Source organism: Paramisgurnus dabryanus, chromosome 1 (genome assembly GCF_030506205.2).
Source record: "Paramisgurnus dabryanus chromosome 1, PD_genome_1.1, whole genome shotgun sequence".
In the NCBI taxonomy this organism is placed as follows: Eukaryota; Metazoa; Chordata; class Actinopteri; order Cypriniformes; family Cobitidae; genus Paramisgurnus; species Paramisgurnus dabryanus.
Genome location: NC_133337.1, coordinates 37,343,194 through 37,366,993, shown reverse-complemented (window position 1 = coordinate 37,366,993; position 23,800 = coordinate 37,343,194). Strand labels below are relative to the sequence as shown.

The 23,800-nt window shown below is 36.9% G+C and overlaps 3 protein-coding genes across 3 annotated transcripts; all 3 read right to left on the bottom strand.

Moving 5' to 3' along the window:
• Nucleotides 1-7: 7 nt before the first annotated feature.
• On the bottom strand, nt 8-7,835 carry LOC135749923 (sialic acid-binding Ig-like lectin 10). The gene is made up of 5 exons (XM_073814003.1): nt 7,706-7,835; nt 7,323-7,613; nt 6,840-6,930; nt 2,133-2,196; nt 8-1,988 (listed from the first exon to the last, which is right to left on the bottom strand). The coding sequence occupies exons 1-5, from the start codon at nt 7,833-7,835 to the stop codon at nt 1,659-1,661; spliced, it is 906 nt and encodes a 301-aa protein (XP_073670104.1). The 3' UTR covers nt 8-1,658.
• A 52-nt stretch (nt 7,836-7,887) lies between these two features.
• On the bottom strand, nt 7,888-9,465 carry LOC135750508 (Schwann cell myelin protein-like). The gene is made up of 4 exons (XM_073813996.1): nt 9,305-9,465; nt 8,578-8,940; nt 8,053-8,391; nt 7,888-7,967 (listed from the first exon to the last, which is right to left on the bottom strand). The coding sequence occupies exons 1-4, from the start codon at nt 9,354-9,356 to the stop codon at nt 7,888-7,890; spliced, it is 834 nt and encodes a 277-aa protein (XP_073670097.1). The 5' UTR covers nt 9,357-9,465.
• Nucleotides 9,466-11,124: 1,659 nt separating this feature from the next.
• Nucleotides 11,125-16,307, bottom strand: LOC135749905 (sialic acid-binding Ig-like lectin 14). Its single transcript, XM_065268590.2, has 9 exons — nt 16,225-16,307; nt 15,977-16,055; nt 15,158-15,520; nt 14,638-14,976; nt 14,294-14,560; nt 13,923-14,213; nt 13,168-13,261; nt 11,877-11,943; nt 11,125-11,752 (listed from the first exon to the last, which is right to left on the bottom strand). Exons 2-9 carry the CDS (start codon nt 16,011-16,013, stop codon nt 11,402-11,404), a joined length of 1,809 nt encoding a protein of 602 aa, XP_065124662.1. The 5' UTR covers nt 16,014-16,055; nt 16,225-16,307; the 3' UTR covers nt 11,125-11,401.
• Between the last annotated feature and the right edge of the window lie 7,493 nt (nt 16,308-23,800).

The following is a 23,800-nucleotide window of genomic DNA, read 5'->3' as shown; positions in this document are numbered from 1 at the left end:
TGGACAGAACACACTGCTGGGTTAAAAATGACCCAACTGCTGGGTTGTTTCAACATGGTTGAATTACAATAACCCAGCAGTTGGGTTGAAACAACCCAGCAGTTAGGTCATTTTAACCCAGCAATGTGTAGTGTTCAATAGTGACCTAGCCCTGGGTTAAAAACAACCCAGCATTTTTTAGTAGTATTTATTAGTTTTTAATGAAATCACAGAAAAAAATGCTATTTGGTGAAAGAAGTTTTCTAAATATCTCATTCTGACCTGAGAGAGTTTTAAAATTATTCAGTTCAATCAGTGATAAACATCAGAGAGAGCCAATGAAAATGTACAGTGAGTCCCACCTTCAGCTTGTGAACATAACCAATCAGAGAGAGGTGTCCGCTTAAGTTTGTGTTGAGGTACAGAGTGGATGAGCAGGAGAATGGTTAGGGTTTACAGTAAGTTAAGGGTAATTTGGGATTTCTTTTAATTAAAATGTTGATCCACTGGTTTACTTTTGTGGGAAGACAAGTGATAAAAATAAAGACTTTTAAAAATAAAAAATATTTGCACTAAATGCTGCACAAAACGATTACACTACGCTTGCCAAATACAATGTAAAAAGCACACGCAGTCAAAAAAATTTTTTTTCGCTATAGAAAAATAACACTGAAAAAAGGCACACGCATGTCACGATCATTACCGTCCTGCCTGCTGTTGATGTGATTTAAAGAAAACATGAGTAGCCTACCTACTCAAACCACTTTTCTTTAATGAATGCTTTTTTACCTTTATTTAATGATAATTTAAGTTGCATGATGGAGGGGGGTGGATCTATATTTTGTCAGGGGGCCCAAAATTTCCTAGCTACGGCCCTGTTTAATCCATTTGACGTGGGTGCCTGTTCAGTGCATCAAGCAAGCAAACGACTCATCACTAAATGCACAAAGCTGCCCTCTACTGGTCAAAAGATAAAGTCACAGTACAGGTATTAAAAATAAAATAATGAGGAAATAAAACTTGAATTTTAGATTTATATTTTGAACACACACACAAAAAAAATTATAAAATGACTCAAAACAAGCAATGTGGTAAACAATGAATAAACATTCCAGCTTCTGCTGCTTGCTTGTTGTTTTCCCTAAGATTGTTTTATATCTATTAATGTTTATATCAGCATATTCCTGTGGTGATATATTTTTAAACCTAACAAATGTTTATGATTACATTATTTTGATTTTGACATGCTTGAGGATCTCTACAATTATATATTAAAGAATAAAATTCAACTACGAAAAATACAGAAAAATATTATAGACAAACAAATAGATTTAAAGCAAAAACATAAAATCTTTCTACATTGATTTTAATCTATGATTAATACTGTACTTTATAAGTTAATAACAATTACAATTAGTTGATGTTTGTTTTCTTTAACATTGATCACAATTGCTGCACTCACGCCAAACATAATAAAACATGACAAACACAGGCTCTGATGCTCCATTTATTTTACATTTAAGTCTCTGTAGGAATATCTTCAAAAATATTTTGAATGACTGTTTAAAATTTGTCATGGCATAAAATGTAAAATTTTAGAAACCTATTTTTTAATTCTTTGGATGGCAGCATTTTACCTGAGCATAAAGATCAGAAGTTTTATCTCACTTAAAATCTTGTTAAGCTTTCTTTGACTGAGTTTGCTCAATCTCTGTGCTGATGCTAAATTGTGGATGTCTTGCCTTACTGTCTGCTATCTTAACTGTTGGTATGTTGCTGTTGGGCAGAGGGTCAACGCTTCCCACAGAGCTCTTTGCTTCCTCTTGTCCTGAATAATTTTGGACATCAGCATAGACTGCAGTAAGTGAGGAGACGCCTCTGATCTCTTTTGACTCTATTTGGGTGTTTGTGAAGTCAATGTAGGAATAATGAAGAGATTCTGGGTAATTCAGTGAATCTTCAGCAGGTGACAACACAGCTTTATTGACATAAACAGGTGCTTCATTTTCCTGTGAAATAACATAATGGATGAACAACAATGCAGAATCAATGATTTAAAGCAGAGACAGACACTATTTTGCCATTGATGTTAGAAAAAGTTTGTTTTAAAAAGTTGTAAGTGTAATAATGTCAGTGTTTTTGTTGAAACTCACCCTGTCAGTCAGATTAAGTCCATTGATGTCTTGTCTTGTCTTTGAGAATCGGCTGTTTTCTCTTCTAAAAAAGTTTTCATGTCCCCATTATTAAAATAATTTTATCTATCCCACAGTAAAGGTCCAAAAGTTTTCACTAGGATGGTACCTTTTAAAAAGTCTTAATATGTACCATTTTGGTACAGATATTTATATTTTAAGTACCAGCATTTACCACTAAGGTTCCAATGTGTACCTTTAGGGGAGCGATATGCACCATTTAGGTTTAGTGACAAGAAAAAGTTTGTAAACCTTTTGGAATTTCACGGTTTCTGAATAAATTTGGCATAAAATGTGATCTGAACTTCATCTAAGTTAAAGGTTGAGAAAAATAATGTGTCAAAAAATAATAACCAAAAATCTGATTTTCATGTCTTCATTGAGAACAACCAAAGAACCGCAGAGTGCTTGTGAACCCTTGCATTAATGACCTCAAAAAAACTAATTGGAATCAAGACTTCACACTTGAAGTCTTGTTATGATTATATGTTATTATACGGTGTGGACTACAGCTACTTTGACTGATAAAAACCCCTCAAAACAAGAGCATCACACTTATGTGCCTCGCTAAAAAGAGCTTTCAGAGGAGTTATGATCAATAATTGTTGCTTTACATAAACCTGGAAAGGGTTACACAGTTATTTCAAAGACTTCACCATTCTATAGTTAGGCAAGCTATCTACAAATGGAGATGCTTTGGGACTGCTGCTACTCTACCTAGAAGTTGGCGCCCAGTCAAAATGACACTATGAGTACAATGAAGACTCATCAATGAGGTAAAGAAACAACCCCAAATGACAGCCAAAGATTTGAAGGCATCATTGGAACTTGCTAACATCTCTGTTCATGAGTCTATATGTAAAACACTGAACAAGCAGGGTATAGCAGGACACCACAAAGAAAGCCACTGCTCACTAAAAAGAACTTGAAAAAGAGCACATTGACACTCCACAGCGGTATTGGCATAATGTTTTGTGGACTGATGAAACTATGATTAAGCTATTTGGAAAAAACAAAGCGCTACATATCATGATGAAAACATCATCCCAACTGTATGGTGAAGGAAACATCATGATTTGGGCCTGCTTTGCTGCATCAGGGCCTGGCTAGCTTGCAATCATTGAGGGGAAGATGAATTCCTAAGTATATCAAACAATTCTTCAGGATAATGTGAGAATGTCTGCATGTCAGCTGAAACTGTGTAGAAGGTGGGCGATGCAACAGGACAATGAGTGGCCAGGTCAAATCCCAGACCTCAACCCAATAGAGATTATATGGATTGACTTGAAGACGGCCATAAACACGAGACGTCCAAAGAATATGACCGAGCTAAAGCAGTTCTGTCAGGAAAAAATGGGCTAAAAATCCTCCTCAATGATGTGCAGGTCTGATCCACTGTACAGGAAGTGTTGGGTTGAGGTTATTGCTGCCAAGGGGGGTCAACCAGGGTTGACCTTTCCACTGCAATTTTGAATGTTGAATGAATGTGTTCAAAAAAGACATTCTGACAAAGATCAGAATTTTTTGTGTAATTATTTTTTGGCACATTATGTTTGTCATACCCTTGACTTAGATGAAGATCAGATCACATTTTATGCCAAATTTATTTAGAAAACTATGAAATTCCAAAAGGTTCTTTTTTGGCCACTGTACTTTTTTCAAAAGGTACTGCCTCAGTGACAACTTTTGTACTTTTTCTACTTTTTTGAGATTGTACTTTTTCATTATTACATATGGGTGGATGAGATAAGATAATGATAAGATGTCTTAAAGGAATAGGTTAAGAGTCTAAATTTCTCTTATAATTTACTCCTTAACCCTCATCCTATCCAAGGTGTATTGTATTTGACTTTCTTTCTTCAGCTGAACACAACTGGAGTTATACTAAATAATTTCCTGGCTCTTAGCTTTATAATGGTATTTAGTATTGAACTATTCCTTCAAGTTAAGAATCAAATGTAAAGCAGGATTTTCATCACAATCTTATCAGTTGGAGTGAAGTGTCTGGATTCCCAGTGTTAAATAAATGAACATTGCTTAGTGTCTAAATGGGTTCACACTAAAGTAACACTGAAGCAGTGATGAAAGCTGCAATCTGTAACTTTTGCCTCTGTTTTACCGTCTCTGTTTGAAACATACAATTGCCACTTAAAGAGATATTTTCTTAACATTGATGACAAGTTTATATTCTTAACACTGGTAAAGAAGTCATCATTGTGATGATTAGTGTTTCCTTTATTTTGGGCACTTGGTTATTCAAGTTTAGTGTTCATCTTTCTGTTTATTGTAACACACTCTACAATATGTGTTCATGTATTCCTAAAAAATGGGCATTGGTGTTTCTTACTCATCAATTAATGAAGTTTTCAGTTGTATTTTCTGACTTATTTAAGACAGTTTACTTATTTACCTAAAGAAATGTTCATGACATTAAGAGAAGAACATAATAATAAACAAGAATACACTTTAAAACTTTAAAATGAAATTCATTTTTGTAATCATTTAACCATTTTGCAATATTTAGTTAGTTTCCCATGACACACAAAAGGCATTTTCTTCTATGCAACAATAATTACACCAAAACACAACATACAGTTAATTCACATCGATGTTCATTTTATTCATTTACTGTTATCAACATATTAAAAATTCATATAATTGCGAGGAACAGATCCAAATCCAGGGATCTTGATTTCAGTTCTCAGCAGCGACTGTAAATGTCAAATCTTGCATTCGTTAAATTCAAATATTGCACCTCAAGAAGCTTTACAACACATTTTACGGCACTGATAACAAAAGCACATTAGATCTTGCATGCTACTTCATGGATTTGCAACATTTCCATCTTTCATTCAATGTACATTTTAAAATTGGAAATGCGTGCCTTCACAGAGAGAAGCCGAATTAACAGAGAGACAGAGAGAAGCTGGATTAACGTTATCATGGATTAATAACTTCAATACTTCTCTGTACTTCATAGGGGCGGTTTCCCAGACAGGGATTAGACTAGTCCTAGACTTAAATAAATGAAAGAGCTGTCCAAACTGAAAACAACTTGCCCTGACATATCATTAAATACATCACTGGCCTTTGTTTTGACTCAAAATGCACACAAGTAATGTTTTTTGTAAGGCATGTTTGTTAACTTAAAACTAGTTATATCTCTTAATTAAACTAAGGTCTAGTCCTGGTTTAAGATAATCCCTGCCCGGGAAACCACCCCTTATACTCCAGAGAGGACCACAGCTGCAGCACAACCTCATTTTAACTTTTTTACTTTTGGTACTGCTTTTGAAATTTCGCAATAATTAAATTATTGTGATAACACTTGTCTGTCTGTTATGCTTCTTATTTCTAACAGGACAATTTTAATAAACTGTTTTGGGTAGGACTATATTAGTGCCTTAAAATTTCTTTTAAAGGCTATATATTGTTACTATTGTTACAAAAATGTCATACACATTTCTGTCCATTGTGTTGCATAATATAAATAAAAATAATACATTATATTTAAATTTTTTGGTATAAAAAGGGTTTGGGTTTAGGGTGAGGATTGGGGTAGAAGTCTTTGTGGTATGAAATAAATGTTTTACGTTTTGTAGCGGTAAAAATGTAATAATACATTGTATGCTTCAGCATTTAAACATTGTTTTTGAAAATTATGTATTAATTGTATCTATAAGGACATTAGGCTGGTTTCTTGAGACAAATTAATGGCACTGGCATATTTTAAGATCTGTCAGTAGTTATTTTCTGTTGAGACAGCTCCAATATATGTCTTAGGACTAGCATTTAGCCTTGACTGTAAAACCGGGGTTATGTGTAATTTCAACAAATTAAGTTTCATTTGTTCCAACAATAACACAAATGTGTCTACTTTGGGACAACGCATTTAATGTGATGTCCAAAAATTTATAATAATTGTTTTGTTTTTAACATGTATCCATTTTAAAAGTACAGTGTGATTTTGAAACACATCGGTTGGAACAAAATGAGATAACAAGTGTTGCTTGTTATTGGTGACAAAATCATAACACAAAGTCTAATTGCTGAATTTATGTTCTGACTGTGTGATGCTCCAGTGAGATCATACACACTACACACACAAAGGAATAGGCAACCCCCCCAAATTTTTTTTTAATAATTAGCTGTTTATTTACTCACCCTCGCCTCAGGCCATGTGATTTGTGACATTTTTAATCTTTAAATAGGATTTTTTGTCCTCTGTGATTTATATATTGCAAGTCAAAGATTTCCGCCACTTTGAGAGTTCAAAAAGAACTTTCTTTTAAACAGACAACCTCAGCTAATCTGCTTGTCTTTCCCTCTACTTCAAGCAATGAACAAACTTGAAGAAATGAAACAGGAAACCATCATGGTGACTTTAAATTAATTCTATCATTGTATTGTAAACTTCACTTTTGAAATGTTTATGTTACCCTATTGTGTGCAAAATAAAAAACAAACAAATAAAAAAAACTTGCCATACATGTTAAGAAAATAACTGCAAGCTGGTTGCAATTGTATTTTTGTATGGTGATAGAGCGGCAAAAGTTAATTCAGTGTTACATTTTAATACTCTGTAGTGTTAACCCATATAGACGCTGAGCAGTGTTCATTTAACACTGGTGATTTTGCTGTGATATTGTTAATGTGTCATGTACTCACCGTTTACAGAGATGGGTGATGACAAACAAGATTATCATTATTGAAACTCCAATAGCAGCTCCGATCAGCACAGAAAAAACACTGATACCTGCTGAGAAATATGATAACAATTATTACCTTAATGCTTTTTCCACACAATACAAATATTAAAACAAATAAATATGCATCAGCACAATATTTATAAAGAGAAAATCACTAAAAGCCATTCTTCCACTGAAATAAAATATTCCCTGAACAGCAACAGAATGTGTCACATATGTTTACATTGCTAAGGGTGCTGCCAAGAAAGTATGAGCACTCCTATTGCTATTAATGGAGGAAATGCAATGATAAATATGGCCGCTCTGGCGTCTTCCACTTAAAATAATCATCAATCGATAAAGATTTTCATTTCTTTTTCTAAACTACAAAAAATAGATAGACTAGATTACTAAAGATTTTAATATAAATCATTAAAGATTATTAATATTTCTAGATGTTTACTTGTCTCATGAGAACAGTAAACCAGTTGAATCTGTTGACTGGCAGTGCCATGAGTGTTGTTGGTGACACACTGCAGAGTGTCTGTGTGTGTAAGTGACTGATGGAGAGAAATGAAGCTCCTCAAGTCTGTGCTGCTCAATCGCTCCTCACTGATGAATGTGTTTGTAGAGTTACTGACAGGACGTCCAGATAGAAACCACTCCACTTTAGGAGAGGGATTCCCATGAGCCTCACACAAACACACAGTTACATCAGTTATGTTACAGCTGAAGAGAGAGATTTTCGGTGCATCTGAGAGAAAATGAAGAAGAAAGACCAATAATAAACAAATGTATGTGATGTGGCTTTTGTCTTTGTGTTCTAGATAGACAGTTAATACTCACACTGAATATTCAGCAACACTGATGTGTTTTGAGTACCATGTTGGTTTTTGGTTTTACAGTAGTAGCGTCCTGTGTGTGTACGATCAGTCACATTGAAGGTGAGATTATATCCAGTCTGCAGTTCCTCCATCTGTCCTCCATTCTCTCTGTACCAGGTGTAGTTGAACACTGCTGGATTTCCATCACTGCTGCAGATCAAAGTCACTGCCCTCCAGTACAGAGTTAGATGGAAACACAGACACTAATGTGTTTTTAGGAGCATCTGAAGGAGAAACAAATTCAGGGCATCACTATCTCCTATAATCTACAATGTTATGATCAACAAATTTAAATTGATTTCCTCTTACACTGAACACGTAATGTGATGTTGCTCTGTGCTGTTGTGTTCCTCTGCTGTAGCTGGTAGGTTATAGTGCAGATGAAAGTGACTCCATGTTGAAGGTAAGTAGCAGTGAAGTTCAGATCAGAGATGATCTCAGTTTGATTCTGTTGATCCAGCTGTAGTCTGCTGCTCTCATTGAGGTGGAGTCTGTCAGTGGAGCTCCATGTGAGAGTTGGTGGAGAAGAGGAGCAGAGAGTCTTAGCAGAGCAGCGCAGACACATAGAGCTCCCCTCTAACACCTCCTCCTGAACCTCAACCTTCATCTGATCCTTAAACATCTGCAATGTGGGATTGGAGGGAGAGTCTGAAATGCACACAAATACATCTTATTATACGTAAGGAAATGTCATAAAAAAATCACAGATTTTAATGTTCATAGATTAGATAGATTTTATTTATCGTTATTCCAGCATTCTGCATTATTTTTTATAAATAGGCAAAACAGATTTTAACTGATTTGTAAACTGTAATTTTCTGTCATGTCACTCACCAATCACATCTATTGAAACAGATTTTTGTGTATAGGTATATTTCAGTTCACCATTTCCCTCAATCCTGAAGAAAAAAGCCCCAGTGTGATTTGAAGTAAAATTATAAAAGATGGTGGTACAGTCCTTGTTTTTTAATTTTCCAGTTATGTTCCCTTTTAAAGAGAGATTGGAGTTGCTGGAGTTAAACACAATATTGTTGTTGTTTTGATGTCCATCTTTACTCCACACTCCTGCAGCACTGTCAGTGAGATCATTGTCATATTCGCTTTTAATATCAAATCTGCAGTTTATGGTCACACAGGATCCACTCAGAGCTTCAATCTTCTCTGGCAGACTGATGCTCCAATCTCTACACCAAACACCTACAATACAAACATGATGAGAAGCACAAACTAGCATATTGTATAGTGTAATACACACCAATATACATGCATATTATTTAAGCATTTCTTTATAAATGTTATAAACAATACAATTTATATTTAATAAAATTTACTGAACATTCATTTGCAGTTCAAGGTAATGAGCATCAACAGTGAAAAACCTCACATAAAATAAAGTGTATTTTTATTTAAACTGTTGTAATAGTGTTTATTCTTAACCAGTTTTATAGTTACAATATCTTTTTATGTAAACATAACAAACATATATTTAGCACTTGATTCTATACTCTCCGTCATCTCACGATTGCCACAGCACACTAAACATGTCACACTAATAACAAACCTTGTAAGAAAATAATAATAATAAAAACATTTAAAATAATAAGTTTATCCATCCTGTAGATTCTGTACTGAAGCAACTGCTGATGATTTAAAACCAATTGAAACTCTGCTGTGTGAAGTGAACCGAAGCATGAACACAATATACTGAGCCTGTGTGGCTGATATCAGATGTACAAATTCGGTACTTCCTGTATCATCATGAATACACATTCTGTTCAAAAGCAAATGTTAAGGTAAAACATTAACTATCTACACTGTAAAAAAACACATAAAAAAGAGAAAAAATGCATAGCAGCACAGGGTGCCAAACGTTTGCCATTAATGGAGATAACGGTAAAACACTTTTAACTGACATAACATGTTTACACTGCAAAAAGGCCAGAGTGGGACATTTTCAGCCCTGGAGTTTCATGCCTCAGACCGTCTCACTTTAGTTCATGACTCACTATATTTAAATAATATCATTAAATCCTCAGCTAATCTAGCACCTTGGCATATATAACAATATGTGTTTAATATATCATTCATAACCTACAACAAAAACACAGTGTGTCTTGTAACTATGACGTACATTCAACAGGGAGAATGTAAAAGCTTTCATGTTTTACAGCAATGGTAAAGCCAGCAGCTGATTAAAAAAAAAACTTGTGTGTTTTGTGGTGAACTTCTACACAGGATAATGATGATGAATTTTTTTAACAGTCTACCAAGGGGACCCTGACTATGTTTGTCGTCCAGCCAGCGAGTCCATTCAATGACCGAGGTGTTGTTTCGGGATTTTTCCGGTTTCGGTTTCCTCTAAGTCTTCACATGGTAGACTTAGAAATAGGTCACACATGCTTGACCCCAATTGGAACAAGATTCTGCCTTTTTCTTCTCTTTACAAGCCGTAAGACTGGACGTTGTCGCTCATCCTTTACTCCTAGTATGCCAAAAACCCACTTTATCGTCTTCAAGTTGTAGCTGCCCTCCCTCTGCCATACTGTGATAAAAGTTATAACACATTATATCACATCTAGTCTCCAAAGACCTGACACAAAATATATAATCAATGGCAAAAAAAAATGGCTTCCATAGCATTCAAAAATACATACTGTATGCCTCCTTTGTATGCCTGTAATGGATCAAAATATTTATTATGTATTATATACTATTAATTACAAACAGAGAATAATTTGTGTCTGTTGTCATTTGCTCAAATTTGTATTTGAAGTTTTGTATGCACATTTATGAGGAAATAAAGTTATAGATGTGACATTTCTCTGTTATGAATGTGACATTTGCATGTAGTAACTATGGAACAGAATAAAAAAGGCTTTAAAAACTTTAATAGAGACTTTGCATGGGTATTTAAACCACCAAATATTTACATCTGAGGTATTAGTATGGTTAAAAACTTTAGGTAAAAACTGTACATTTCACTTTACTTTTTGCATAATTGCCTATACAGCTTACCACAATAACACAGGTGGTGAAATAGAAAAGCTGCCCTCTACTGGTCAAATGTTGGTTAAAGGTACGGTATGAGGAAATAAACAGCTTCACTTTAATTTTATATGCATATATAAACTCACATAATCATAAAGCACACAAAACAACAATAAAAATAACTATAAAATAACTTAAAACAAGCTAGGTGTTTGAGGTATGGTAATATATATATATATATATATATATATATATATATATATATTTAAACCTAACACATGTTTATGATTACATTATTTTATTTTTATCATGCTTGAAGATCCAATCATAGATTAAAGAAAATATTTAAATTAAACTACAAAAAATACAGACAAAATATTATATACAAAAAAATACATGTAAAGCAAAAACATAAAATCATTCTTTATTCATTTTAATCTGTGAATAATGTGCTTTCCAAGTAAATGGCACACGAATCCTACACAGTTGATGTTTGTTTTGTTTAACACTGTTCACAATTACTGCACTCAAGGATCAAACATTACATTGGCTCTGATGCCTTATTTTATATTTAAAACTCTCTGTAGGAATGTTTTAAAAATCTTGACTTTAAAAAAGAAAGAAAGTTATCATGGCATAAAATGTCAAATTTTAGAAAGTGACCTATTTTTTATTTTTTTGTGTGGCAGTGTTTAACTTGAGCATAAAGATCAGAAACTTCACCTGACTGCAATTCAGTGTCTGTACTATTGTGGTTCTCTTGCTTAACAACTGTTGATATGTTGCTGTTGGGCAGTGGGTCAACGCTTCCCACAGAGCTCTTTGCTTCCTCTTGTCCTGAATAATGTCGGACATCAGCATAAACAGTAGTAAGTGAGGAGACGCCTCTGATCTCTTCTGACTCTGTTTGGTTGTTTGTGAAGTCAATGGAGGAATAATGAAGGGATTCTGGGTAATTCAGCGAAGCATCTTCAGCAGGTGACAAAACAGCTTTATTGGCATAAACAGGTTCTTCATTCGCCTGTGAAACAACATAATGGATGAACAACAATGCAGAACCCACCAGAGACAGACAATATCATTAATGATAGAAAAGGTGTGCTTCAATAAGGTGTTGGATGAAAAGTGTTTTTTTTCAAACTCACCCTGTCAGTCAGATTAAGTCCATTGATGTCTTTTCGTCTTGTCTTTGAGGATCCGCTGTTTTCTCTTCTAAAAAAAAGTTTTCATGTCCCATTATTAAAATAATATTTTATCCTACACAAAAGGTACAAAAGTTGGATTGTACCTTTTTAAAAAGTACCAACTTTTGTACGTTTGTTGTGAGTGTACTCTCATTATTACATCATTATGAGTGGACAAGCACAGATACTGAACATCAAACAGTTTTTTGGGGGAAGTCGTGCCACTAAGCGGCCATGTTTGCAATTCCTTTAGGCAGTTATTTCAGTCATGCAAGACTATAAAGTCCTACTTACTTGAATGGGGAAAGAAAGATATCTTAAACCACATGCTAAACTTACAATATAATAACATATTTCTTTAAGCTCAAAATTGTGCTAAAATACCTTTGTTTCAGCTTCTACATATTTGCACAGGATGTCAAGTGACATCTGAACAGTGGCGGCCGGTGACTTCTCTTCTGGGGGGCGCAAATTCAAAAAGTTGTGTTCAGAGTATCATGTGTGTTGCTCTTCATGTCAAAATATGTGTTCGTTGCATCATGTAAACCATGTGCATCATGCGTCTTGTCAAAATACATGTCTGCTGCACGTGCATCGGAAGGGTTTATGATAAAAGAGACGCTCACCAGTGTTGGGGGTAACGCATTACAAGTAACGTGCATTACGTAATAATATTACTTTTCTGGAGTAACAAGTAAAGTAACGCATTACTTTTTAAATGTACACATTAATATTTTAGTTACTTTTTCAAAAAAACTAATGCAAGTTACTTTTTTAGTTTAATTAATTAGATAAAAATTAGTATAATAGTTTAAATTAAATTTAGTTAAATTCTAAACAAGTGATGTAAACAAATTGCTGTTCATTTACTCACCCTCAGGCCATATGATATGTTGGTGACATTTTTTTTTTTAGTAGAACAATAAAGAAGATATTTTTCAAAAAGATTATTCATATAATAATATTAAGTAAAAAAAAAAATAAGTCAAAAAGCAGACTTGTCCAATACAGAAGTAATCCCTGCATTTTATAAACAGGCAACCTCAACTAATATGCTTGTCCCTCCCTCTACTACAAGCAATGAACCAACTTAAAAAAAAATGAAACAGGAAATGAAACTATTTAAAGGAAACATCAATCACCATAATGGAGACTTCAAATGAACCCTATATCATTTTTCATAAAACAAACACAAACTGGAGCAAAATTAGTACGAAATAAAGTCTGGTTTGCAATACTGTCATGTACTCACCGTTTACAGAAATGTTTAATGACACACAAGATTATTATTATTATTGAAACTCCAAAAGCAGCTCCAATCAGCACAGAGAAAACACTGATACCTGCTGAGTAACATAAAAACAATTAATACCTTAATGCATCAGCGCAACTGTTATGAAAGAAAATCACTAAAAAGCCTTCCTTTCACTAATAAAAAAGTCCCTGACTGACACTGACTGTGCACAGCAACAGAATGTTTGACATATGTTTACGTTGCTAAGGGTGCTGCCAAAAATTTTGACATAACAAGACTGAGCACTTCTACTGCTATTAATGGAGTAAATGCCCACCTACTGTACCAGTTAAAAAAAAATCATCAATCGATAAAGACTATCAATTTTTAGCATTTCTTTAGCTTAAGAAAAAAGTAATGGTACAGTTGATGGCAGGTGTATTGTTGTAGAAATATGTTGTTTAATTTTAGAATGTGATTTTATCTGTATTTCTCCATTCAAGTAGAGATAAAGGCCCAGAGGGGTTGCAAACATGGTTGCAAACATTCTTAGCATTTCTGTGGTTATTAGCACATAGTTTTGTGCTGTAAGCAAAAATAGGTCTGTCCTCACAATCTAAAGAGAGAAGTTTGAGGTAGGGTTTATGTTTTTCATTTGTGTGCCTTTAAAAATGGATTTCTTTAAAAAAAAATTAAGATGGACTAGATTACAAAAGATTTTAAAATAAATCATTAGAGAAGTTGAACATTTCTGCATTACACAGATGACTTACTTGTCTCCTGAGGACTGCAAAGCAGTTGAATCTCTTGACTGGCATTGCCGTGAGTGTTGTTGGTGACACACTGCAGAGTGTCTGTGTGTGTAAGTGACTGATGGAGAGAAATTAAGCTCCTCAAGTCTGTGCTGCTCAATCGCTCCTCACTGATGAATGTGTTTGTAGAGTTACTGACAGGACGTCCAGATAGAAACCACTCCACTTTAGGAGAGGGATTCCCATGAGCCTCACACAAACACACAGTTACATCAGTTCTGTTACAACTGAAGAGAGAGATTTTGGGTGCATCTGACAGAAAGTGAGGAAGAAACATCAATAATAAAATAATTTTTGTGCTCTTGCTGATAAAATAGACAGTTAATACTCACACTGAATGTCCAGCAACACTGATGTGTTTTGAGTGCCATGTTGGTTTTTGGTTTGACAGTAGTAGCGTCCTGTGTGTGTACGATCAGTCACAATGAAGGTGAGATTATATCCAGTCTGCAGCTCTTCCAGCTGTCCTTCATTCTCTCTGTACCAGGTGTAGTTGAACACTGCTGGATTTCCATCACTGCTGCAGTTCAAAGTCACTGAACTGCCCTCCAGTACAGAGTTAGATGGAAACACAGACACTGATGTGTCTTTAGGAGCATCTGAAGGGAAAACAAATTCAGGGCATCACTAAGTAATCTTTAATATGATCATCAAGTTTAAAGTGATTTACTCTTACACTTAACACGTAATGTGATGTTGTTCTGTGCTGTTCTGTTCCTCTGCTGTAGCTGGTAGGTTATAGTGCAGATGAAAGTGACTCCATGTTGAAGGTGAGTAGCAGTGAAGTTCAGATCAGAGATGATCTCAGTTTGTTTCTGTTGATCCAGCTGTAGTCTGCTGCTCTCATTGAGGTGGAGTCTGTCAGTGGAGCTCCATGTGAGAGTTGGTGGAGAAGAGGAGCAGAGAGTCTTAGCAGAGCAGCGCAGACACATAGAGCTCCCCTCTAACACCTCCTCCTGAACCTCAACCTCCATCTGATCCTTAAATATCTGCACTGTGGGATTGGGGAAAGAGGCTGAAAAGTACAGGGATGTATTTTATATATAAATTAGGAAAGCTCAAATAAAAGCTAACCACTGGTTTTTATTTCCCCATGTAAGTATTCTGCATTATTTGCCTACATATGTAAAAACAGATTTTGTTCTGTACTGGTTTACAATTTTATATAAACAATAATGTTCAGTCATGTCACTCACCAATCACATATAATGAAACAGATTTTTGTGTATAGGTATATTTCAGTCCACCATTACCCTCAATCCTGAAGAAAAACTGACCACTGTAATTTGAAGTAACATTATAAAAGATGGTGGCACAGTCCTTGCTTTTTAATTTTCCAACTATTTCCGCTTTAAAATAGAGATTGGTCCTACTGGAGTTAAATACAACATTTTTTAGGAAGTCAGTCCCATCTTTAAGCCACACTCCTGCAGCACTGTCAGTGAGATCTTTGTCATATTTGTTATCAATTTCAAATGTGCAGTTTATGGTCACACAGGATCCACTCAGAGCTTCAATCTTCTCTGGCAGACTGACGCTCCAATCTCCACACCAAACACCTACAATACAAACATGATGAGAAGTACAAATTAACATACTGTGTATAGTGTAAAGCATTGAAACACACCAACAAAACCTGCATGCATTTTTATTATTCAACCATTTCTTTATAAATATTATAAACTTCAGTATATATTTTGTAAAATTTACTGAACATTTAATTGAAGTGAAATCTACCTCACATAAAATACAATAGTGCATTTTAATTTAATCTGTAATAAACATTGTTGTAATAATGTTTTTTTCTGAATGATAACCAAGATATATAGTTACAATATATTTTTATGTAAGCACACCAAACATAGACTTGAATTTACATTTAGCACTTGAATTTCTCAGTCAGAAATCTCAGTCGTCTCACTGAGGTTTTTTGCACAATTGCCACAGCACAATAAACATGTCACACTTTTGTTAATGAAAAACATTTATGCTAAAGAAAAAAAAGAATAACAAACCTTGTAACAGAAAAAATAAAAGAATGAGTTTATCCATCTCTTCATTAAAATAAGATCAGTCCTTTGAAAAAACACACACCTGTAAATATATTAACTAATGAAAATCATATATTGAACCGCACAATGTAACTCATCACTTTGAATTTATAATGAACAAATGTAATACAAATGTCATAACAACATTGCAAGCATCCAGCAGGTCAACAAGTTTAAGTTAAACAGTGCAAACCCTTTTAAGACTATCTTACCAGAAATTAGAAATCTGGTGTAACCAGTGTAGTATTTTTGATGAAAGCAGATTGTTAAAATGTCTCGTTCATGGATCCTGTAGATTCTGTACTGAAGCAACTGCTGATGATTTGAAAACAAGTGAAACTGTGCTGTGTGATGTCACTGCTACAGATAGCCTATCAGATGTACTAATCCTGTACTTCCTATATAATCTTGAACACACATTCTGTTCAAAAGTAAATGTTATGGTAAGAGATTAACTATCTACAGTATTAAGAACACTTCAGTGGGTCATGAAAATGCATATTAAGCAATTCAAAGTTTTGTATTGCAGTTTGTGATTGCAATTATTAAATAAGAGTTGACCTCTTATGTACAACCATAGTCTGTCTTACCCAAAGACTCCACAAAAAGATATTATGGTGTAACTGGAAAATATATATATATTTTAAATACTATGAGAGATAATGGTCTGATTCAATAAAATGGTCAATGGTAGTTTAGGTGTTTGAGAGTGGTTTGATGTGGTTCACTTATTTAGTGCATAAAGTGAATGTTTGTCATCATGTACAAGTATCTAAGATCATCTTTTCTATTGTTTATATATAAATGACAGAATGAGACGAATATATGAAAGATAAAACATCTATTTCAGTCTCTTATTAACAAAATAATATACACAACTGTGATTTTTTTAATTTATTTGTTTTTTCCCCACTTTAAATATTTGCTTTAAATTAAAGTTTATGTTGTGTTTCTAACTGCATTACTTTTGTAAACATAATAAAAAACAGCAAAGATTGGACACAGGATCTGTTTTATGTTTTAATTGTACATTTCCTCTTTTCTCTTTAAAACTTTTCATCAACATTTCACTATCAAAACATTGTATTTTCATTGTATTTAACTTCTCTTCCTCTTTACTCAGTGGTTTTCCTTTTACTGACACTCCTCTAGCAACATATAATAACATACTGTAGACAAATATCTACACCTATCACACCACAGGCCAGTTGCTTTTCCTCTGGGGCCCTACTCTTCCTCATACTCTTCCTCCTCATCCACCACTTCTTCGTTGTACTGTTCCTCATCCAACATCTCCTACTAATCCTTATAAACAAAACACACCAGTATACTTTCAGCTGGTTTATATTGCGTACAACTGGTAAAAAATCATTATTAGAAAAAAGTATAAACAATATTTATTTGTTGTCTTTATGAAACTATGTTATAGTTGTGTTCAGCTTTGTGGCCTGTAGCATTTTTAAACACCAGTGTATTGCATTCTGAAATGTGGTTTTGTATGTAAGAAGCTTGTATTTTGCAAAAAAGGCCATGAGTTTTGCAAACAGTGCACTCTAAAAAACAAACGGTGCTATATAGCACCAAAACAGTTGCTTTGGATCGTAACGATAGAAGAACCATTTTTAGTGCCATATAGCACCGGTGAAGAACCAGTGAAGCACCAGTGAAGCACCTGTGTAGAACCATATAGTGCTATGTAGAACCATATGTGGTGCTATATGGCCCCTATATGGTTCTACACTGGTGCTTCACTGGTGCTTCACTGGTGCTTCACTGGTTCTTCACCGGTGCTATATGGCACTAAAATGGTTCTTCTATCGTTACGATCCAAAGCAATTGTTTTGGTGCTATATAGCACCGTTTGTTTTTTTAGAGTGTGTCTTGTTTAAGGTCTGGGCAAAAGAGTGATTTATTGACAAATGGGTTTAGGCCACTACATTACAACTGGAATGTCTAAGTGAACAAATGAGCTAGAAGTGTTTACACATGCATGCACTTGGTGTCTGTAAATAAGTTTAGCATTGTAAATGTCAGTTTCTTCCCCAAATGAAACACAAGAGCTTTATTTTGAATGATGTGGCCATGTAAAGAACTATGTTTATTTTGCAAAAAGGTTGTTTTATCATTTCAACTTACATTCTTTTTATCATCCTCTACTTGTCAAGCTTAAGTTTGTACAGTATAGTTTGTTTATCTGGGGTAGCAGCAGAGTTATGCGTGTGTTTTTTAATGCTTAATATTGTCACGGAGTGACTTTTTAAGGGCGGAACTAAAAGTGATGGAGATTGGTTCCGCCCGGACCGTAATCCTCAAACACTGGTTACTTCTGGGAACTCCGGGAAAGAAATCAGGGCTTCATTGATCGCAGGTGTGTCAACGAGCATGGTGATCGCGGATTGGACAATGTGAAGAGGAGGAGGAGTATAAAGAGAGCCCCAGAAATTTCAGATGATGCAGTTTGTTCTAGCCGATACGGTGAGCGAGTTGAGTATCCGGGCGAGTGTAGCGGAAAGAAGGCGGAGGATATTGTTGGCTGGGTGAAGACGGAAATAAGGGTTTGACAGAAACAGAGACCGGGCTGAGTAAACTAATATTTCTACCCAACTGTGAAACGTTCTGTGGACATGTGTAACAAATTCTGAGTGGTTGAAAACAGGAAGACTAACCGAAAGTGCTGCTGAAGGAGGCCTTTTTGACAGATCACGCAGCCATAGGGGAACTATCCAGGAGCTGGAAAGAAGAGGGGAAAAGAGACCTCGAGTTAGTAACGGTGTGAGTACCCTAAACCATTGTACAGCAGTCTGAATCATCTAGAGTGAACTATATGAGCGCCTTTTTGTGAGTTTGTGGCATAGTATGTGAGTGGCCCCACTGTGGAAAAGAGTTGTGGGTGAGCTGGAAATAGCGAGCGAAGGAAGATGCAGGGGTGTCGTGACGGTGACGTCTACATCTGACTATTCGTTGAATCAGTGTCTCAACGAATTCCAGGACGAGTCCCCGGTCAGACTGGGTTTTGACCCTTAATTCACCAAGAGTGTGTGGATTGCAGTGGGTGAGTCTTTGTCCTTTGCTGTGAGTGTATACACTTGAAAATTGCAGTGTTGTGCTGTGTTGTCAACAACCACCTTTTCAGGCCAGACGAAATCCTGTGGAGGAAGTGAGTACTGAGGCTGGCTTAGAAAACATCTCCAATTATATGCCGTTGGTGATACCCTGACCCTCCTTCCCCACGTGACGGTGGTGAGAAACAACTTCAAGTAAGAACAGTGTGGATATAGTGGGAAATATTAACGGTGAGGAGACCCGCATCTCTATCAGCCTTTTGTGGAAGTCTCAGGAAGGGATAACGCCTGACGTCCATCTCTCCAAAGGTATGTGAGTACCTCCACTTCCTGTTTCCCGGTGTATTCACCGTACGTTACTGCCCAAAGCTAAAGCCAGCATATTGTGTTGTACACCCACCTGTATGCTCAAGCGAAGTCCCAGTTACCTTTGATGCACTTACCTTATGCCCAAAGCTAAAGCCAGCATATTGTGTTGTACACCCGCCTGTATGCCCGAAGGAGCCCCAGTTTGCCTTCCCTATATACCTACCGTAGTGCATACCTACCTGTGCCCCAAGTGAAGATCCTGTGGCCCCTCCGTCTACCGTCTGCGCCCGGTCCTGTTATACTTACCTGTATGTTCTCGTGCAGATTGAGCGGATCCCTGTGAAGTGTCTACCTGCACGTCGACTTGTCATTTTGGATACAAAAACAGCGGATATCCTCCGTAAACTCACCACCACGGTTTCAGCCTGAGCTTGACAGCCATTGTGCAGCTCCACCTGTATCTGGACGGGCAGGAGTTTAACCCACGTGGCCGCCTTGGAGCTCGCCATGAGTTGCAGCAAGTATCCATCTAACACTAAACCTCTTGATACTTACCATCTGTCCTTTATGTCCAGGAAAGGCGAGGGCCCTGGATTAGTCTCCCTGTAAGACAGAACAAAGGGACATAGTGTGAATGAGCTGATTGTCGTCGCATCACCAGAGTAAAGGGGAGTGAAGGACCCACCTGAGATCTCCTGCGACGGAGTCTATAGCGACTCGAGACTGTTCCCCTCCACTCGGAGAGTTTGATTTTAGCCTCCCTTTTTCCCCTTCCCCAATACCCTTTTTAAATAATTTAATAAAGCTTGTTTTAATATTTACTTACCTTCTCTCATGTGTCTGGTCATTGGGGTGTTCTTGGGACCTCCTCGAGGTGGAAACTGGGAAGGGGCGTGACGCACGACATTTGTGGTGCGCTCCGACCTGTGACAATATCATAGCAATGGGGCAGTCCCAACCGTAATAGTGCATAAAATGTTGGTGTTTTGTTGGCAATTGGCATGTACAGTTGTGTTCAAAATAATACCAGTGTACTAATAAAAGTGACAAAAATGCAGAAATGCATTAACAAAATTTACAAGGCTGTCTTGTTCTTTTGAAGGGAAGCAAAGAAAACGAAAAGTAAGCTGTTAAATGGCAATATTTTTCTCTTTATAAATGGAACATTTTTTAAAAGTTTTGACTTCACTTTAAACTATTACATTTCTAATATTTAGTTAGATAAAACTAAGTCAAATCTAGTCAACCAACTTCTGGCACATAGATACAGCCATTTCAGCCCAGAAACTGCATTTTTAATGTGACTCCTTATGTTTTCAATGGGGTTAGAGATCAGAGGATTGAGCTGGCCACTCCATAACCTCAATCCTTTTAGTCTGGAACTAAGATTTTGTCCACTTGTGTGTTTGGGGTTGTTGTCTTGCTGAAACACCCATTTTAGGGGCATTTCCTCTTCTGCAGAGGGCAACATAATCACTTAAAGTAGTCTGATGTATTTAAACTGAGCCATGTTCCCTTGTATGATAAACTGGCCCAACACTGTAGTATGAAAAACGTCCCAATACCATGATTTTTGTACCACATATTAAGCTGTCTTCACAGTGTACTGTGGCTTGAATTCAGTACCCCGGGGTCACCTGAAGGCCCCGATAACCACAAGACCCCAAAAGAACAACTTTATCAGACCACAAAATGTTACACCATTTTTCTTTGGTCCAGTTGATGTGTTGATATGATTCTGCACATTACTTTATTCAGCCATGCTGCTTAACATGGCTTCCCTTTCAGTCAGTCACCACCACTGGGAACCGTTTCGCTAAGACCATTCTACTTTGAGAAGCTACTAAAACGCCAATGAACTTAAGTTTGAGTGTGTGCGTTGCCGCTCCCCTGTGTTCTTCATCAGCTCAGTGCTACACAAAAGGGGGTGCTTCGGCATCACAGCCCTCTCCCCCTGTGCCCTTCTTTCCCGAGGTGCATGAGGAGTTGATGCAGTTGTGGAAAACCCCTTATCCCCAGGGGAACTGGCTGCATCAGCCCTCACCCCTTGCCTCTCTCGATAGTGGAGCTGCTAAGGGTTACACTGGTATCACTTCCTCCTGGAGGGACCAGCTAACCCTTCCCTCATGGGCCTGCAAGCAGTTGTCCAGTCTCACAGCGGCTGCCTACCGGGCTTGTGGGGAGGCAGCTTCAGCTCTGCACACTATGGGGTTGCTGCAGGTTTACCAGGCTAAGGCTCCGAGGGACCTGCACGAGGGAGGTCACAATCCGGCGGTCTTCACAGACCTTCCTGTGGCACTCCGTGTGACCAAAGTCACCGCACAGGCTGTCGGATGTGCGATGTTTCACCCTGGTGGTCCAGAAACACCATCTCTGGCTGTGCCTGGCAGACATGCGAGATGTTGACAAAAGCAGATTCCTGAATGCTTCAATTTCCCAGACTGGCCTGTTCGGTAAGACAGTCGAGGAGTTTGCACAGAAATTATCTGTGGCCCAAAAGCAGACTGAGGATATTGCACACATCATGTTTCACCTTCACCTGCCCTCTTAAGTTTGCCACTTGCCAAGGGCTTCGAGGGTGGCTTTCTACATTCCTCCCCGGGGCACTTCTAAGCACTGTGGCATTCTTCCCCAAAGTGTCATTTCATGGCGCAGCGTCAAGTTACCTCGACAGGGAACTAGTGATGCTATTTCCTCTTTCTGTGTTTTGCAGAAACATCTTTTCCCAGGGTATACCACAATGGTTTGTGCTAAAAGCAAAAATACCATGTCTGCCAGCTTCACTTTTTAAAGAGAAAAGATAACACAAAAAAGTGTGATCAATTCTTTCTATAAACTAAGTAATCCAGATAGACTAGATTACTAAAGATATTCAAATGAATAATTAGAGAAGTTTTATGGATCTTAACCTAATAAGTTGTATGTGCAAGCAGCTTATTACGACCTTTCAAAGTTGTTTGATTATGCATCAGATTATATTGCTATAGCAGCACCTGTATAGAACTGTCAAACCATGGTGCTATAGTCAACACTTAAGGTTCTACATAGCATCAGACAAGGCTGATATACTGTATAGTGTAGGCCTATAGCATTCAGATACACCAACATAACTTGCATTTGTTCAGGGTAATTTAACTTTCCACATAATTTTGTACTGTTAAAGTCACAACAGCTACATAAAGCTGAATAAACGTCTTAAACATGAGTGTTACAAACATATGGTAACATGATTGGTAATTTAAATAAAGTCTCATCATACCACTTCATCAGTGTTGGGGGTAACGAGTTACAAGTAACGGATTACAGAAACTATATTACTTTTTTGGGTAACGAAGTAAAGTAACGCATTACACTAATAATATTGGTAACTACACTACTTTACTAGACTATAGGAACGCCCTTTCCTGCGTTACCCAAGCAGTGTTTGCCTAGGTGTAAAGTTCTGTCTGTTTAAGTGGTGCGTGCTTGCGTGTGCCTGTACGTGTGCCGTTGCCATAGAGATTGATTTTGACATAGCTGCTGGTGCAAAGGGGAGCGCGAAATGAAGGGTTTCGGCCACTGGGGCGATATTTACATTACTTTCAGCTTATTGCTCGAAAGGATAAAAATATTTGTGTGAAATGCACACTATGCCCACACGACAAGTGTCTTTCAACTGCTGACAACACGATGAGCAACCTGTCTAAGCATTTGTAAGCCCAGCATGGCAATACAAGACTTGTGGCGAAAGATCCTGCTTACCAGTCATTTAAAGCAGAGGTCCCCAACCACCGGGTCGCGACCCAGTACTGTGTCGTGGACAAGTTGCCACCGGGTCGCAAGAACGTCCCGAAAAAATTGTGTATAATAGCCACGTAATAGCTTAATCGGGTATTTTGTACTGTAAGAGCCGACTTCAAATAACATCAATCATTTCTACTTTTGAACAGAGCCGCGCTCTCTCTCTTTTTCTCCGCCTCTCTCTCTCTACCAGCGCATCAGCGATCACATTGCTGTCATTAGAGTTTGAGCATACAGTACTTCTAAAACACAATCGATCAAAGAATTGCGGAGGTATGACTTTATGAATCATTTGCAAATGTACGTCGAAATGATGTACATATGCGGAGACGTTCAAATGTGTGACAGCGCAAATGACTGAAAAGTAATTATTTTATTCTTCTTTAAAACAACTTCAGAATTATCCATCGATCATAGCACCATGATCAAAATAAACTATTAGGCTAATAATATTTTAACGGCTACACTTTTAACGTAGGTTTGAAAGGAACCTAAACTTGTCAATCATCATTAATCATGGTAAACGTGAGTCTCCGTGCCTCTGCGCTCAGCCGCAATTCATCTCTACTCCTTCACTGCATTTTTCTTCTCTTCTGTTACTTGGAATTGGGTCTCGAGCCCGACCGAGATTCGAGCT